The sequence below is a fragment of the Nansenia antarctica genome, assembly GCF_963989245.1.
Source record: "Nansenia antarctica genome assembly, chromosome: 5".
NCBI classification, from domain to species: domain Eukaryota; kingdom Metazoa; phylum Chordata; class Actinopteri; order Argentiniformes; family Microstomatidae; genus Nansenia; species Nansenia antarctica.
Window position 1 is genome coordinate 1,123,048 of NC_137690.1, and position 17,500 is coordinate 1,140,547.

General features: G+C 51.0%; 1 protein-coding gene across 1 annotated transcript in view; it reads left to right on the forward strand.

Moving 5' to 3' along the window:
• The window catches only part of vps13a (vacuolar protein sorting 13 homolog A), a 124,004-nt gene that overhangs the window by 25,039 nt on the left and 81,465 nt on the right, over positions 1-17,500 (forward strand). Inside the window, 9 exon segments of the mRNA XM_080532886.1 lie at positions 3,465-3,681; positions 9,598-9,712; positions 10,195-10,331; positions 12,356-12,488; positions 14,122-14,239; positions 15,091-15,229; positions 15,516-15,594; positions 16,287-16,459; positions 16,984-17,143. Of these exon segments, the coding sequence (XP_080389012.1) occupies positions 3,465-3,681; positions 9,598-9,712; positions 10,195-10,331; positions 12,356-12,488; positions 14,122-14,239; positions 15,091-15,229; positions 15,516-15,594; positions 16,287-16,459; positions 16,984-17,143 (1,271 nt within the window).

Sequence of the window (17,500 nt, forward strand, 5' to 3'; positions counted from 1 at the left end):
TTATCACTCCATTGGGGATATGAAGAGCGAAATTGTGGCAGATAGGAGTATGGGTGTGCCACTTTAACTGAGAGTGAGTAGCCTTCTCGACAGCCAGCCATACTGATAAAAGAGAGGACATTATAGGGCCCAGCTTAGACCTGAGTACACTAAGTCCTGTAAGCGGTGAGGGGAAGCCAAATGTTCCTCTATCGCTCGCCATGAAACCGATGCATTACGATCTAACCAGGTTCCCTCTCGCCTTCTTAAAGAACTATTTAAGTCGGTCGGCCCAATTATCCTATTCCTGATCAATACCTCTCCATTACTGATCAATACCTCTCTATTACTGATCAATACCTCTCTATTACTGATCAATACCTCTCTATTACTGATCAATACCTCTCCATTACTGATCAATACCTCTCTATTCCTGATCAATACCTCTCTATTCCTGATCAATACCTCTCTATTACTGATCAATACCTCTCTCAGCTCTAGACGCGTCCCAGCTGCCTTCTAACACGCTGTGGTACAACCCCCTGATTAAAAAAGAAAAATCTCGACCCGCTTATCCTCTCCAACTTCAGGCCCGTCTCCCAATTATCGTTCTTGTCCAAAGTCCTGGAGCGAGCAGTTTACCTTCAGTTGCAAGCATGTTTAGTCGTGCATAACATCCACGAGAAATGTCAGTCAGGCTTCAAACCTCCCGCCATAGCACTGAAACGGCTTCAAACCGCCCCATAGCACTGAAACGGCTTTAAACCGCCCCATAGCACTGAAACGGCTTCAAACCTCCCGCCACAGCACTGAAACGGCTTCAAACCTCCCGCCATAGCACTGAAACGGCTTCAAACCGCCCCATAGCACTGAAACGGCTTTAAACCTCCCCATAGCACTGAAACGGCCCTCCTGCGAATCCTAAACGACCTGCTCTTAGCCGACGACTCTGGTAGTTCCGCCATTTTGGTGCAACTAATCAAGTGCAAAGCAATTATGGTTTGTACTTGATTAGTTGAATCAGGTGTGCTGGTGGTGGAACAGATCGGATATGTGGAACGGCTTGTGGTCCCCGAGGAGAGGTTTGGGAACCACTGGTCTAGAGGCACTTCAGCTGCTGCTGGAGGTCCCCAGCACTAAACTAAAAACCAGAGGGGACAGAGCCTTCTCTAAGGCCGCCCCTAGGCTCTGGAACAGTCTCCCCCTCCACATCAGAGCCGCCGAGAGCATCGAGGCTTTTAAAAAAACTAGCTAAAACACAACATCTCTTCTCCTTGGCCTTTGACCTGAGGTGAGCCTGCCTTCCCGACACTGTACTCTGTGCACTTTAATTTATACTGCACCTTGCTGCTTTTAGGGTATTTTATCTCTTTTATCTTGTTTTTCTCTTTCTCTTTTTATCTGTTAAGCACTTTGGGCGGCTGTTTGTCGTTGTAAATGTTGTGCTATATCAGTGGTTCTCAACCTTTTTTGGGCCAGCGCCCCCCTGTCCATTATCCAGGCCTCTTACCGCCCCCCCATCAAAAAAAGTAGGCTTATTTTCTTCCCTGAATATTAATGTTGACTAATATTCTGTGTTATATAATTTAAAAAGCATGTCACTGAATGCCAAATAATAGATTGGATTTAACTGGGCAGTTGGAATATCATTATCATTAGTTTACCAGAGAGCAGAAAAGCGAATGTGAATGTGAATAAAAATGCTGTTTCTGAGTGTTGAACAAACTCAGACAACATCAGAGAATACAAACAGACTGCTACGGAACAGCAGCAATTTCACACATGTCCGATGCAGAACAAACAGTAGGCTGCAGAACTGTACATTACAACTAACATTGTTAGTTTTTTTTAAGTGTGCTGGTGTTGCATTTCTCCAAATTGCTGTTTTATGATGCTAATATTTATTCATTTTTGATTGGACTTTGGGGGGGGTGTCACAATATGGCGGCAAACGCTAGGGGGCTATTATTTTAATATTTTATTTAGTATTCTATGGTATTATTTTCATAAACTGACCACTTCGAATTTCTCATATCAAAACATATCAAAACATAACAAAGTTCCAAACCCGCTCTGGGAGCGCTCAGAGATGGGCGCTCTGACTGAAAACACGGTTTTGTCCGAGCGAACTGACCGTTCGTGCATTTACGAACGTACCCGTAATAACACTGATGACAGCTGATCAATACAAAAGACGTTGCAGCTGATGCGTTCGTTTCTAGGACATCACAAGAGGAGCAACATATCACAAAAAAGCGATCGTATTTTAGTTTGCAAACACATCGCAATGCTAACCTCAGAATGGCACTAGGGATAACATCCACAACAACACTTAACAGTAATACATTTATGTAATATACTGTGATGAACCTGCGAGGGGAGGGGACATTCGTAGCTGATTTCTCTAGGTTCGATTATTGGTAAGCGACAGAGAACTTTCAGGACTGGTTTATTACGATCGCTTTTTTGAGATAGGTTGTTCCTGCTGTGATGTTCTGGTATGGTGGTATGGTATTACCACTCATTTTAACTAAATTAAATAAGCTGTATTGAAAGGAAGCGAACGAAGCGAACGCAACAATTACAATGAGCCCACAAACTGAAACATTATGTCACTCAAGCATAGCCGACAAGGAAAACACTCATAGAAGTTGGGCATTGGTCAACATGATGTTACAGATGGGATGAACCGGGGTTCTTTCTATCGTAGCATAGTATTGCAATTTCTGCACTGTACATGAACTGTAAAAATTCTTCTACAATGCAGCTTACCCAGACACATTGGAAACTATCAAAAGCTCTGCCTTTGCTAGCTGAGTTTTTAGCTTCTCCATTTTCTTGATGACACTCTCACTTTTATTTTTTGTGTCTGCGTCAGAGCCCGGCCAAGTTCAGAGCGCTCAGAGATGGGCACGTGTAGGGCTCTACGGCGCACTGCAACCAAACTAGCAGCTTTTTAGAAAAGGCTTCCCGCTCAGCCAATCACATTTCTACATGTCGTTCTATCAACCAATAGCAGCGGCCGTGGCTCGCATTAGGGCGGGACAGGCAGCCAGCAGGGTCGAACAGTCGACCGAAACACGGTTTGTCCGAGCGAACTGACCGTTCATCGTGCATCGACATTCAGCGTTCGTGCATTTACGAATGTGCCCGTAATAACACAGCTGTTTTTCATGAGAAAAATACTTAATGCGCGAACGCCCCCCAAGAACACCTCAACGCCCCCCTTTTAAAAATATCTGTTCCAGCGCCCCCCGATGTTGTCTGAACGCCCCCGTTGAGAAACGATGTGCTATATAAATAAACGTTACTTACTTGCTTACTTACTACCTGTCTCTCTCTCTGCTCTAATGAGTATCTCCTCTCCCCCTCCTCTCCCCCTCCCCCCCTCCCCCCCTCCTCTCCCCCCCCCCTCCCCCCCTCCTCTCCCCCTCCCCCCCCCCCCCCCTCCTCCTCCTCCTCCCCCCCTCCCCCCCCCCCTCCAGACTGTCCACTAAGCTCCAGCTGTTCGAGGTGACGGGCGTGTCTGGTAACCGGGGGGCGGCGCCCCCCACGCTGCTGTCGTCGAGGAGGGCTGCCGTTGCCACGGCGACCGGGGGGGCCCCCCTGCTCAGCTTCCTGTTTGAGACCAACCCCCTGGACCAGCCCGCAGACCAGCGCCTCAGGCTGGAGGCCCAGCCCCTGGAGGTGGTCTACCACGCGGTGAGGAGGGGGGGGGGGGGGGGGGGGGAGGTGGTCTACCACGTGGTGAGGAGGAGGGGGGGGGAGGTGGTCTACCACGTGGTGAGGAGGAGGAGGGGGGGGAGGTGGTCTACCACGCGGTGAGGAGGAGGGGGGGGGAGGTGGTCTACCACGTGGTGAGGAGGAGGGGGGGGAGGTGGTCTACCACGCGGTGAGGAGGAGGGGGGGGGAGGTGGTCTACCACGTGGTGAGGAGGAGGGGGGGGGGAGGTGGTCTACCACGTGGTGAGGAGGAGGAGGGGGGGGAGGTGGTCTACCACGTGGTGAGGAGGAGGAGGGGGGAGGTGGTCTACCACGTGGTGAGGAGGAGGGGGGGGAGGTGGTCTACCACGTGGTGAGGAGGAGGAGGAGGGGGGGGAGGTGGTCTACCACGTGGTGAGGAGGAGGGGGGGGGGAGGTGGTCTACCACGTGGTGAGGAGGAGGGGGGGGAGGTGGTCTACCACGCGGTGAGGAGGAGGGGGGGGGAGGTGGTCTACCACGTGGTGAGGAGGAGGAGGGGGGGAGGTGGTCTACCACGTGGTGAGGAGGAGGAGGGGGGGGAGGTGGTCTACCACGTGGTGAGGAGGAGGAGGGGGGAGGTGGTCTACCACGTGGTGAGGAGGAGGGGGGGGAGGTGGTCTACCACGTGGTGAGGAGGAGGGGGGGGGAGGTGGTCTACCACGTGGTGAGGAGGAGGGGGGGGGAGGTGGTCTACCACGTGGTGAGGAGGAGGGGGGGGAGGTGGTCTACCACGTGGTGAGGAGGAGGGGGGGGGAGGTGGTCTACCACGTGGTGAGGAGGAGGGGGGGGGAGGTGGTCTACCACGTGGTGAGGAGGAGGAGGGGGGGGAGGTGGTCTACCACGTGGTGAGGAGGAGGGGGGGGGAGGTGGTCTACCACGTGGTGAGGAGGAGGGGGGGGGAGGTGGTCTACCACGTGGTGAGGAGGAGGGGGGGGGGAGGTGGTCTACCACGTGGTGAGGAGGAGGGGGGGGGAGGTGGTCTACCACGTGGTGAGGAGGAGGGGGGGGGAGGTGGTCTACCACGTGGTGAGGAGGAGGGGGGGGGAGGTGGTCTACCACGTGGTGAGGAGGAGGGGGGGGGAGGTGGTCTACCACGTGGTGAGGAGGAGGAGGAGGGGGGGGAGGTGGTCTACCACGTGGTGAGGAGGGGGGAGGGGGAGGTGGTCTACCACGTGGTGAGGAGGGGGGGGAGGGAGGTGGTCTACCACGTGGTGAGGAGGAGGAGGAGGGGGGAGGTGGTCTACCACGTGGTGAGGAGGGGGAGGAGGGGGGAGGTGGTCTACCACGCGGTGAGGAGGAGGGGGGGGGGAGGTGGTCTACCACGTGGTGAGGAGGGGGGAGGGGGAGGTGGTCTACCACGTGGTGAGGAGGGGGAGGAGGGGGGGGAGGTGGTCTACCACGTGGTGAGGAGGAGGGGGGGGGGAGGTGGTCTACCACGTGGTGAGGAGGAGGAGGAGGGGGGGGAGGTGGTCTACCACGTGGTGAGGAGGAGGGGGGGGGGAGGTGGTCTACCACGTGAGGAGGAGGAGGGGGGGGGAGGTGGTCTACCACGTGGTGAGGAGGAGGGGGGGGGGAGGTGGTCTACCACGTGAGGAGGAGGAGGGGGGGGGAGGTGGTCTACCACGTGAGGAGGAGGAGGAGGGGGGGGAGGTGGTCTACCACGTGGTGAGGAGGAGGGGGGGGGGGAGGTGGTCTACCACGTGAGGAGGAGGAGGGGGGGGGAGGTGGTCTACCATGTGGTGAGGAGGAGGGGGGGGGGAGGTGGTCTACCACGTGGTGAGGAGGAGGAGGGGGGAGGTGGTCTACCACGTGGTGAGGAGGAGGAGGAGGGGGGGGAGGTGGTCTACCACGTGGTGAGGAGGAGGAGGAGGGGGGGGAGGTGGTCTACCACGTGGTGAGGAGGGGGGGGGGGGGGAGGTGGTCTACCACGTGGTGAGGAGGAGGAGGAGGGGGGGGAGGTGGTCTACCACGTGGTGAGGAGGAGGAGGAGGGGGGGGAGGTGGTCTACCACGTGGTGAGGAGGGGGGGGGGGGGGGAGGTGGTCTACCACGTGGTGAGGAGGAGGAGGGGGGGAGGTGGTCTACCACGTGGTGAGGAGGAGGAGGGAGGAGGTGGTCTACCACGTGGTGAGGAGGAGGGGGGGGGAGGTGGTCTACCACGTGGTGAGGAGGGGGGGGGGGAGGTGGTCTACCACGTGGTGAGGAGGGAGGGGGGGGGAGGTGGTCTACCACGTGGTGAGGAGGAGGGGGGGGGAGGTGGTCTACCACGTGGTGAGGAGGGAGGGGGGGGGAGGTGGTCTACCACGTGGTGAGGAGGAGGAGGGGGGGGAGGTGGTCTACCACGTGGTGAGGAGGAGGGGGGGGGGAGGTGGTCTACCACGTGGTGAGGAGGGGGGGGGGGAGGTGGTCTACCACGTGGTGAGGAGGAGGGGGGGGGAGGTGGTCTACCACGTGGTGAGGAGGGAGGGGGGGGGAGGTGGTCTACCACGTGGTGAGGAGGAGGGGGGGGGAGGTGGTCTACCACGTGGTGAGGAGGGAGGGGGGGGGAGGTGGTCTACCACGTGGTGAGGAGGAGGGGGGGGGAGGTGGTCTACCACGTGGTGAGGAGGGAGGGGGGGGGAGGTGGTCTACCACGTGGTGAGGAGGGAGGGGGGGGGAGGTGGTCTACCACGTGGTGAGGAGGAGGGGGGGGGAGGTGGTCTACCACGTGGTGAGGAGGAGGGGGGGGAGGTGGTCTACCACGTGGTGAGGAGGAGGGGGGGGAGGTGGTCTACCACGTGGTGAGGAGGGAGGGGGGGGGAGGTGGTCTACCACGTGGTGAGGAGGGAGGGGGGGGGAGGTGGTCTACCACGTGGTGAGGAGGAGGGGGGGGAGGTGGTCTACCACGTGGTGAGGAGGAGGAGGAGGGGGGGGAGGTGGTCTACCACGTGGTGAGGAGGAGGAGGGGGGGAGGTGGTGCTGAACAGTGCTGGGGAACAAACACACACAGGTTAAAAAGCCCATCTGGATGATGAGTCTGATTGTGTCAACCAGCTCCACCACAGTCTGGCTCCACCTGCAGGCCAGAACGCGCCATTGCTCCCCACACATTACATTTGAGCCCCTGAAAATAGGGGACTGTGTATAAAAATGGTTCCAATTCCTAAACGTTTCATACAATATTTTTGTTAAACCCCTTAAATTAAAGCTGAAAGTCTGCACTTCTTACTTCTTACATCTCCATTGTTTCATTTTCAAATCCATTGTGGTGGCGTACAGTGGCGGCTGGTGCAAAAAAATTTGGGTGGGGCACAGCAGTGTGGCGGGGGGGTACTCTTTCGCGTGCACAAATTTTTTCGCGTGCACGCGCATAAAACACGCACTGGCATTACAACCACTGTATAATTTCAACTTTCACCCTTAAAATGACCGTGTGGGCCATGGAGAAGTTACCCTGTCAACTACAGACACTGAGGTGGAAGAGTGACCGGTCTATGGACGTCGGTACGGTCCAATACCCAGTGTCAGACAAGGAGGAAGTCTAGTCAACAAGGCTAGTACAGGCCTCACAGCTACACTCAGGTTAATAAAGGTAGCAGATGAATATGTGTACTATGTGTCTGTGTGACATGGCTACATCAATGAGCAGAGATGAATGCTGCAGTCAGTAGTACAGTAACTATCTATTTCATAGACACATGATGGATGATGATGGAGAGTGATGGTGGTCAACACATCACAGCAGGTCAACACATTCAATGATGTATCACAACCAGACCATGTCAGAAACACAACCAGACCATGTCAGAAACACAACAATGCATCAGCTGAGTTAAAGAAAACCAACTCTTACCTTTGATGACAGAACATGAGCCGTGTTTACCCGTACCTCCGCCTTGCCCCGCGCATATTGCTATGAATAATTCGAAGATAGGTGCTTGCACGTTAGGTGCAAGGCTGCTTGGTTAACCCATTAGCGGGAACATTATTAGTTGCACAAAATAGGCTGATTTAATTGACCATGAACATCAGAGACAGACATTACGAATCTTCATTTAAAATACTCCGGAAGCCCGAAGTCCGGAAAACCGGAAGTCGGGAGTCCTCAGCATAATGCATTGTCTGCAATACAACCGGAGATTTCTTGGCCAGGGCGCACAAATGTGCGTCCTGGCCAAGAAATAGAGACAGCCAATTGGAGCGCTGCTACAGCTCACGTGTAAGCCAAAAGTATTCGTCCTGGCATAGACTTGCATTGACACGGCGCCCCGCGTTCTCTCCCTATGTATTTTAACAGTGAGTTTTACACACACACACACAGATAAAAATGTTTATTGTATTGGAGGATTTTTAATGAATGCTGATAGGCGCCGACAGAATATCAGCCGCATTTTGTGAATAAACAATGTTTATTTAAAAAAAAAACTTTTACAAATCGCAACCAGGAAGTGAAGGTGGGGGCGGCGCCCCAGCGCCCTCTATCGGCCAGCCGCCACTGGTGGCGTACAGAGACAGAATTATGGAAATTGTATCACTGTCCAAATATTTCCGGACCTCACTAACTGTGTGTGTGTGTGTGTGTGTGTGTGTCTGTGTCTGTGTCTATGTCTGTGTCTCTGTGTCTGTGTGTGTCTGTGTCTGTGTCTGTGTCTGTGTCTGTGTCTGTGTTTGTGTGTGTGTCTGTGTCTGTGTGTGTGTGTCTGTGTCTGTCTCTGTGTGTGTGTGTCTGTGTGTCTGTGTCTGTCTGTGTGTGTCTGTGTCTGTGTCTGTCTCTGTGTGTGTCTGTGTGTCTGTGTCTGTTTCTGTGTGTGTGTGTGTGTGTGTGTGTGTCTGTGTCTGTGTCTGTGTGTGTGTGTGTGTCTGTGTCTGTGTGTGTGTGTGTGTGTGTCTGTGTCTGTGTCTGTGTGTGTCTGTGTGTGTGTGTCTGTCTGTGTGTGTGTGTCTGTCTGTGTGTGTGTCTGTGTGTGTGTGTGTGTGTGTCTGTGTCTGTGTCTGTGTGAGTGTGTGTGTGTGCGTGCGTGTGTGTGTCTGTGTGTCTTTGTCTGTGTGTCTGTGTCTGTGTGTCTGTGGTGTGTGTGTGTGTCTGTGTCTGTGTGTCTGTGTGTCTGTGTCTGTGTGTGTGTCTGTGTGTGTGTGTCTGTGTCTGTGTGTGTGTGTGTCTGTGTGTGTGTGTGTGTGTGTGTCTGTGTCTGTGTGTGTGTCTGTGTGTGTCTGTGTCTGTGTCTGTGTCTGTGTCTGTCTGTGTGTGTGTGTGTCTGTGTCTGTCTGTGTGTCTCTGTGTGTGTTTGTGTCTGTGTGTGTGTGTGTCTGTCTGTGTGTCTGTGTCTGTATCTGTGTGTGTGTCTGTGTCTGTGTCTGTCTGTCTCTGTGTGTGTGTCTGTGTATGTGTCTGTGTCTGTGTGTGTGTGTCTGTGTCTGTCTCTGTGTGTGTGTCTGTGTGTCTGTGTCTGTGTGTGTGTGTGTGTGTGTGTGTGTCTGTGTCTGTCTCTGTGTGTGTGTCTGTGTGTCTGTGTCTGTGTGTGTGTTTGTGTGTGTGTCTGTGTCTGTGTGTGTGTCTGTGTCTGTGTCTGTCTGTGTGTCTGTGTGTGTGTCTGTGTGTCTGTGTCTGTGTGTGTGTGTGTGTCTGTGTGTGTGTCTGTCTGTGTCTGTGTGTGTCTGTGTGTGTGTGTCTGTGTCTGTGTGTGTGTGTGTGTCTGTGTCTGTGTGTGTCTGTGTGTGTCTGTGTCTGTCTGTGTGTGTCTGTGTCTGTGTCTCTGTGTGTGTGTGTCTGTGTGTCTGTGTCTCTGTGTGTGTCTGTGTCTGTGTGTGTGTGTCTGTGTGTGTCTGTGTGTGTGTGTGTGTGTGTGTGTGTGTGTCTGTGTGTGTGTGTGTGTGTGTGTGTGTGTGTGTGTGTGTGTAGGAGACAGTGAACAGCATGGCAGCGTTCTTCAGGCCCCCAGACGACCTCCAGCTGGACGAGCTGACCAACGCCACGCTGATGAAGCTGGAGCAGTTCAGAGACCGCACCTCCACTGGTACACACACACACACACACACACACAGACACACACACAGACATACACACACACACACACACACAGACACACACAGACATACACACAGACACAGACACACACACACACACACACACACAGACACACACACATACACACAGACACAGACACACACACACACACACACACACACAGACACACACACACACTCACACTGTTGTTGATGTTGTTGTTGATGTTGTTGTTGATGTTGTTGTTGTTGATGTTGTTGTTGTTGATGTTGATGTTGTTGTTGTTGATGTTGACAGGTCTGATGTTGATGTTGTTGTTGATGAGGTTGTTGATGTTGTTGTTGTTGTTGATGAGGTTGTTGATGTTGTTGATGTTGACAGGTCTGATGTTGATGTTGTTGTTGATGTTGTTGTTGATGATGTTGTTGTTGGTGTTGTTGATGTTGATGTTGTTGTTGTTGATGTTGTTGTTGTTGTTGTTGTTGTTGACAGGTCTGATGTACGTGATCGAGACCCAGAAGGTTCTGGACCTGAAGGTGAACCTGATGGCCTCCTATGTGATCGTGCCTCAGACCGGCTTCTACGACGGCTCCCAGAACATCATGCTGCTGGACCTGGGACACTTCAAGGTCTGGCCCGGCCCGCAGTTATATATACCTATATCAGCCTATTAATCCCCAATCCCACAGTGATGAGTTGGAGTGAGAGAGAAAAGAGGGAGTAAGATGAGGAGGGCTGAACACAATAACACACTAACATCTCCTTTTATCACATTAACTCACATCAGAACACCATCAGAATCCCATTACAACACTAGAACACCACTAGAACACTACAACACCACTAGAACACTGGAACACCACTAGAACACTACAACACCACTAGAACACTGGAACACCACTAGAACACTGCAACACCACTAGAACACTGGAACACCACTAGAACACTGCAACACCACTAGAACACTACAACACCACTAGAACACTACAACACCACTAGAACACTACAACACCACTAGAACACTACAACACCACTAGAACACTGGAACACCACTAGAACACTACAACACCACTAGAACACTACAACACCGCTAGAACACTACAACACCACTAGAACACTGGAACACCACTAGAACACTACAAAACCACTAGAACACTACAACACCACTAGAACACTACAACACCACTAGAACACTACAACACCACTAGAACACTGGAACACCACTAGAACACTGGAACACCACTAGAACACTACAACACCACTAGAACACTACAACACCACTAGAACACTACAACACCACTAGAACACTACAACACTACAACACCACTAGAACACTACAACACCACTAGAACACTGGAACACCACTAGAACACTACAACACTACAACACCACTAGAACACTACAACACCACTAGAACACTACAACACCACTAGAACACTACAACACCACTAGAACACTACAACACCACTAGAACACTACAACACCACTAGAACACTGGAACACTACTAGAACACTGGAACACCACTAGAACACTGGAACACCACTAGAACACTGGAACACCACTAGAACACACTAAGGAAACTGCGACCTGGACTATAAGTCGCATTAGTCCCAAAAATGTGTCATGAAGAGGAAAAAAACATATATAAGTCGCATTTATTTAGAAATTTATTTCACAAAATCCAAGACCAAAAAAAGTTATTTAATCTGGAAAGGCAAGTTAGTTGTGTAGTAACTACACAATAGCACACAGAACAACAGGCTGAATAGGTGTCCGGTATGTTAACGTAACACATTAACAGTTATTCAGCTACACAATAGCATAAAGAACATACCTGGGAGGCTGAATTGGCTAAATTAACATAACAAGCCAGTGAGTCCAACAACCAAGTTACCAGTAAGCAAGTTCACCAAGCTACCGTTAATGTTTTAGATAACTTCTTCAGGGGAATAGCAGCAGCATATAGTTGTCACAAGCCCAGAGCGGCCCAGAGCGCCCTCTGTCGGCTGTAGACGGTAATGTTTACTCCTTGGTTCATGTCAGTCAGTATGAAATTATATATATATATATATTTTGATGTATAAGTCGCACCTGACTATAAGTCGCAGGACCAGCCAAACTATGGAAAAAAGTGTGACTTTAGTCCGGAAAATACACTCCTGTCTCCTCTGGTTATGTACTCTGCTTATTGTGTTGTTATTGTGTTGGGTACCAGGTGACCAATAGGGGCAGACAGGGCTGGTGGTGATGTGTTGTTATTGTGTTGGGTGACCAGGTGTGTGTTTGGGGCGCCAGGTGACCAGGTGTGTGTTTGGGGCACCAGGTGACCAGGTGTGTTGTGTGTTTGGGGCACCAGGTGACCAGGTGTGTGTTTGGGGCACCAGGTGACCAGGTGTGTGTTTGGGGCACCAGGTGACCAGGTGTGTTGTGTGTTGGGCACCAGGTGACCAGGTGTGTTGTGTGTTTGGGGCACCAGGTGACCAGGTGTGTTGTGTGTTTGGGGCACCAGGTGACCAGGTGTGTGTTGGGTACCAGGTGACCAGGTGTGTGTTTGGGGCACCAGGTGACCAGGTGTGTGTTTGGGGCACCAGGTGACCAGGTGTGTGTTTGGGGCACCAGGTGACCAGGTGTGTTGTGTGTTTGGGGCACCAGGTGACCAGTCGCAGCAGGCAGGGCCTGCCCCAGCTCTCAGTGGGCAGCAGCAGCATCGAGGACATCCGGGCGCGGGCGTACGACAGGTTCGACATCCAGCTGACCAGCCTGCAGTTCCTCTACAGCAACCCTGGTACACACACACACACACACACACACACACACACACACGGAGTTATATACACACACACACGCACACACACACACACACACACACACGCACAGAGTAATATACACACACACACACACACACACACTTCCTCTACAGCAAGCCTGGTACACACACTCACACTCACGCACACACACACACACACACACACACACACACACTTCCTCTACAGCAAGCCTGGTACACACACTCACACGCACGCACACACACACACACACACACACACACACACACACACACACACGCACACACAACACATAAACCTGGTAGGCACAGTCCAGTTTATTTAAATGGCACATGTTCATATAAACACACATTGCTTTACAGTGTGTGTGTGTGTGTGTGTGTGTGTGTGTATAACTCTGTGTGTGTGTGTGTATAAATCGAAATCGCGATTTGAAATGACGCAATTAGCTAATCGCAAAGCCTGCGATTTGCCTGCGATTTTTTTTTTTTTTTTTTTTTTTTTTGCCATTTAGCAGACGCTTTTTTAATCCAAAGCGATTTACAATTACGAATTACAGGGACATTCCCCCTGGAGTAACTGAGGGCTAAGTGCCTTACTCAAGGGCACACTAGTAGTGGTGTGGTTTCAGGCGGGATTTGAACTCACAACCTTCCGATCACAAGTCCAACTCACTATGTGTTTCTCAACCCTCTCCTCGGGGCGCCCCAGCCGCTCCACATATTTGATCTGTTCCACCACCAGCACACCTGATTCAACTAATCAAGTCCAAATCATAATTGCTTTGGACTTGATTAGTTGAATCAGGTGTGCTGGTGGTGGAACAGATCAAATATGTGGAGCGGCTGGGGCGCCCCGAGGAGAGGGTTGAGAAACACCACTACCCGTATGGGATACGTCATACAGTCGGATTCAACGTCAATGAACGTCAACGTCAATGAACGTAAAAAAAAAAGACACTTGTTGAGAGAAACAAAATGGTGTTGCTGTTTAAAAAAAACATAAATAAATATGTTGTCCCAATTCATATCTTTTAAGTTCTCATCCTTGCATTAGAATTAGAGCAGTTAATAGTTTGATGGTATCATGTGGTAATGCTCTCTGAAAATAGGTGATAGATAGATTCATCCAATCACCTGCCAAGTATTTTTTGAAAGTACCTGCCCTTTTCCAAACAGCTTCCAATTAAGCTTTCCTAGATGGTTGTGTGAAACAAACCACCTGAGTCAGGTTAGTAATGCTCCATCACATGTTTTAATCTGAAGCTTGATTTTAAAGCAACCCAACTTTAAAGCAACCCAATGTAAGTTTAGTTCTTTCACTCGTAGCTCGGGCTGTGGGGGTGCTAGAGGAGGGAGCCTCTAAGTCCCCTGAAGACGTACAAACAAACTGCACGTTGATACGACCTTCCTAGCCGGAGATATGGCCACACTTTACAAAAACTCCCTTTTTTTAATTTTTTTATTTTGCTATGTAAAAAAAAAAAAAACCGCAAATTAATCGCAATCGCGATATCTGTCCAAATAATCGCAATTCGATTTTTCCCCCAAATCGTGCAGCCCTAGTGTGTGTGTGTGTGTGTGTGTGTGTGTGTGTGTGTAACTCTGTGTGTGTGTATATGTACATATATAGATGGAGACTGGAGGCAGGCGCGTCAGCAGAAGCAGTCGTCCCTCCACATCCTGGAGCCGGTGGACCTCAGCATGCTGCTGTGCCGCGCCATGGTGGTCACTGACCCCTCTATGCCCAGGTAACCTGACCCTAACCCTGGGTCAACCTGTGACCCTAACCCTGGGTCAACCTGACCCTAACCTTAATCTATCTATCTATCTATCTATCTATCTATCTATCTATCTATCTATCTATCTATCTATCTATCTATCTATCCAGCACACCATCTATCTATCTATCAAAATATCAAATTATCCATCTATCTCATAAAAGGTGGGAACTAATATTTCCTAAAAGACACTTGACGGAACTGTCATTCTGGATGTAGTTTCCGCCTGTGAGACATTTTTGACGCACGTCTGACCTGACGCACGTCTGACCTAAACCAGCCTGTATGACCTAAACCAGCCTGTAAACCTGGTCGTATGACCTAAACCAGCCTAACGTATGACCTAAACCAGCCTGTAAACCTGCTCGCTACCACGTTTGTTCTGAAGGATTGGTTGCAATATTTGTATTATGTTCTATAATATAACAGATCCACTGGTCAGTAAGAGAGCCACACATGGACGCAGGTGGATACATTGGTATCCGTTTTAACTCTGCTTTACGAGCATCATAAACCACGTTATCAGTTACACTCAACGGGGGCCTAGAGCGCCCCCTAATGCATGGGAATACATAACAATGTGAGCCACATATAGGGAACGGAACTCGAGCTGAACTTATTGACAATTATCAAAACAAGTCTGAATTAGCTCTAATCACGCTTCGTGGAACAGGACCTTGGAGTTGCATTCAATGGATGAACTGTGTTATATGAATATAGTTTGATTGATTGATTGATAATCTCCCCCCCTCCCCCTCTCCCTCCCCCCCTCCCTCCCTCCCCCTCTCCCTCCCCCCCTCCCCCCTCCCTCCCCCCCCCAGGTTTAAGGTGTCGGGGGAGCTGCCTCTGCTGTCGGTGTGTATCTCTGATGACAAGGTCAGGGGCGTGTTGGAGCTGATCCACAGCATCCCCCTCCCCGAGGCCCGGCCCCCCTCCCTGCCCTCACACTCCACCCCCAAGGTACACACACACACACACACAAACACACACACACACACACCCCTCCCTGCCCTCACACTCCACCCCCAAGGTACACACACACACACACACACACACACCCCTCCCTTCCCTCACACTCCACCCCCAAGGTACACACACACACACACACACACACACTCTCTCTCTCCTGACAGACAGACAGACAGACAGACAGACAGACAGACAGACAGTGTGTTTGATGTGTGGTGTCTGATCTTTGTGTGTGTGTGTGTGTGTGTGTGTGTGTGTGTGTGTGTGTGTGTTGCAGGTCCCTAAGTCCTTCACCCCTCAGCTGACGCCCAGGAGACCCAACATGGCCGACCTCCGCTCCTCTATATACTCCTCTGGTACACACACACACACACACACACACACCCACACACACACACACACACACACACACACACACACACACACACACACACACACACACACCCACACACCACACACACACTTTAGGGATGTAATGATACACTCAACTCACATTCAATACGATTTTCTCACGATTTTTTAACTAAATGATATTGCAGACAAATGATGACTGAAAAAGAGTTTTAAATGTATTTCTCAGACAAAAACTACAAAATACTCTCTTCTCTTATGTTCCTATAGATAGAGTATAAAATGGTAAATGGACTGCACTTATATAGCTATGCCTTTATCCAAATCTCATTCACCCATTCACACACCCATTCACACACACATTCACACACCAATGGCGGCAAGCTGCCATGCAAGGCGCCGGCCCGCTCACTGGGAGCAATTTGGGGTTCAGTGTCTTGCCCAAGGACACCTCGACATGTGGCCAGCCGGGGCTCGAACCGCCGATCTGCCAACCTTGCGATCATTAGACGGCGGCTCTACCTGCTGAGACACAGATGCACCATTATAACGCTTCTCTCTAGAGTGCTGTGTTTAACTGTGTGTGTGTGTGTGTGTGTGTGTGTGTGTGTGGGGTTGGTGTGTGTTTGTGTGTGTGTGTGTGTGTGTGTGTGTGGTTGGTGTGTGTGTGTGTGTGTGTGTGTGTGTGTGTGTGCAGGGTCAGAGGAGGACCTGTTCTACGACGCCCCCAGCTCTCCTATAGGGGAGGGCGCCTTCTTCCTGGAGCCCCTCCCCCCGCCGGGGGCGGAGCCTGTCAGGGGGAGGAGCCTAGTCAGGAAGGACCCCAAGAAGAACATGACCGACTTCCTGCTGGCGTTTGAGATCAGCCAGGTACCCGTCAGGGAGCGTCAGGAAGCGTCATTTAGCGTCATTTAGCGTCATTTAGCATCATTTAGCGTCATTTAGCATCATTTAGCGTCATTTAGCGTCATTTAGCATCATTTAGCGTCATTTAGCGTCATTTAGCGTCATTTAGCGTCATTAGCGTCATTTAGCTTCATTTAGCATCATTTAGCTTCATCTTCTAGTGGAGGTTATGATTGACAGGTGGTCTTCTAGAGGAGGTTATGATTGACAGGTGGTCTTCTAGTGAGGTTATGATTGACAGGTGGTCTTCTAGTGAGGTTATGATTGACAGGTCATCTTCTAGTGAGGTTATGATTGACAGGTCGTCTTCTAGTGAGGTTATGATTGACAGGTCATCTTCTAGTGAGGTTATAATAACGTACTACCACCTCATCCACCATTACTGAACTACTGCTAACGGTGTGTGTGTGTTAACTCTCCTCTCCTGTGTGTGTATGTGTGTGTGTGTGTGTGTGTGTCTGTGTGTGTGTGTGTGTGTGTGTGTGTAGCTCTCGGTGCAGCTGTGCAGCGTGGAGGCGGGGGGGGCGGAGGTGTGTGTGCTGCACCTGACCATCGACGGCCTGGGCACGGAGCTGAAGCTACGCACCTTCGACCTGACCTCCAACACCTACCTCCGGGAGATCTGCCTGGCCTGCCCCCAGTACCAGGGTGAGGGGGGGGGCAGACTGTGTGTGTGTGTGTGTGTGTGTGTGTGTGTGTGTGTGTGTGATAGGGGTGTAACGGATCATGGCTGAGCTCGTAACGTTGGCAGCGGAGAAGAACTTGAAAGGCCTCCCTGGTCATTTAAATCCCATGTATGTATGGAGTAGGGCTGGGTGTCGCCACTGATTTCCCAAAACGATTCGATTCCGATTCACAGCTCCCGATTCGATTCGATTCACGATTCGATTCGATTCGATTAAATTCCGATTCGATTTAGTTACAATATCAATTTTCCTTGAATATGCAGAGATTCTCAGAACTAATGCTATATGGTTCAAGGAACCCTATAACATGTAGCATTGT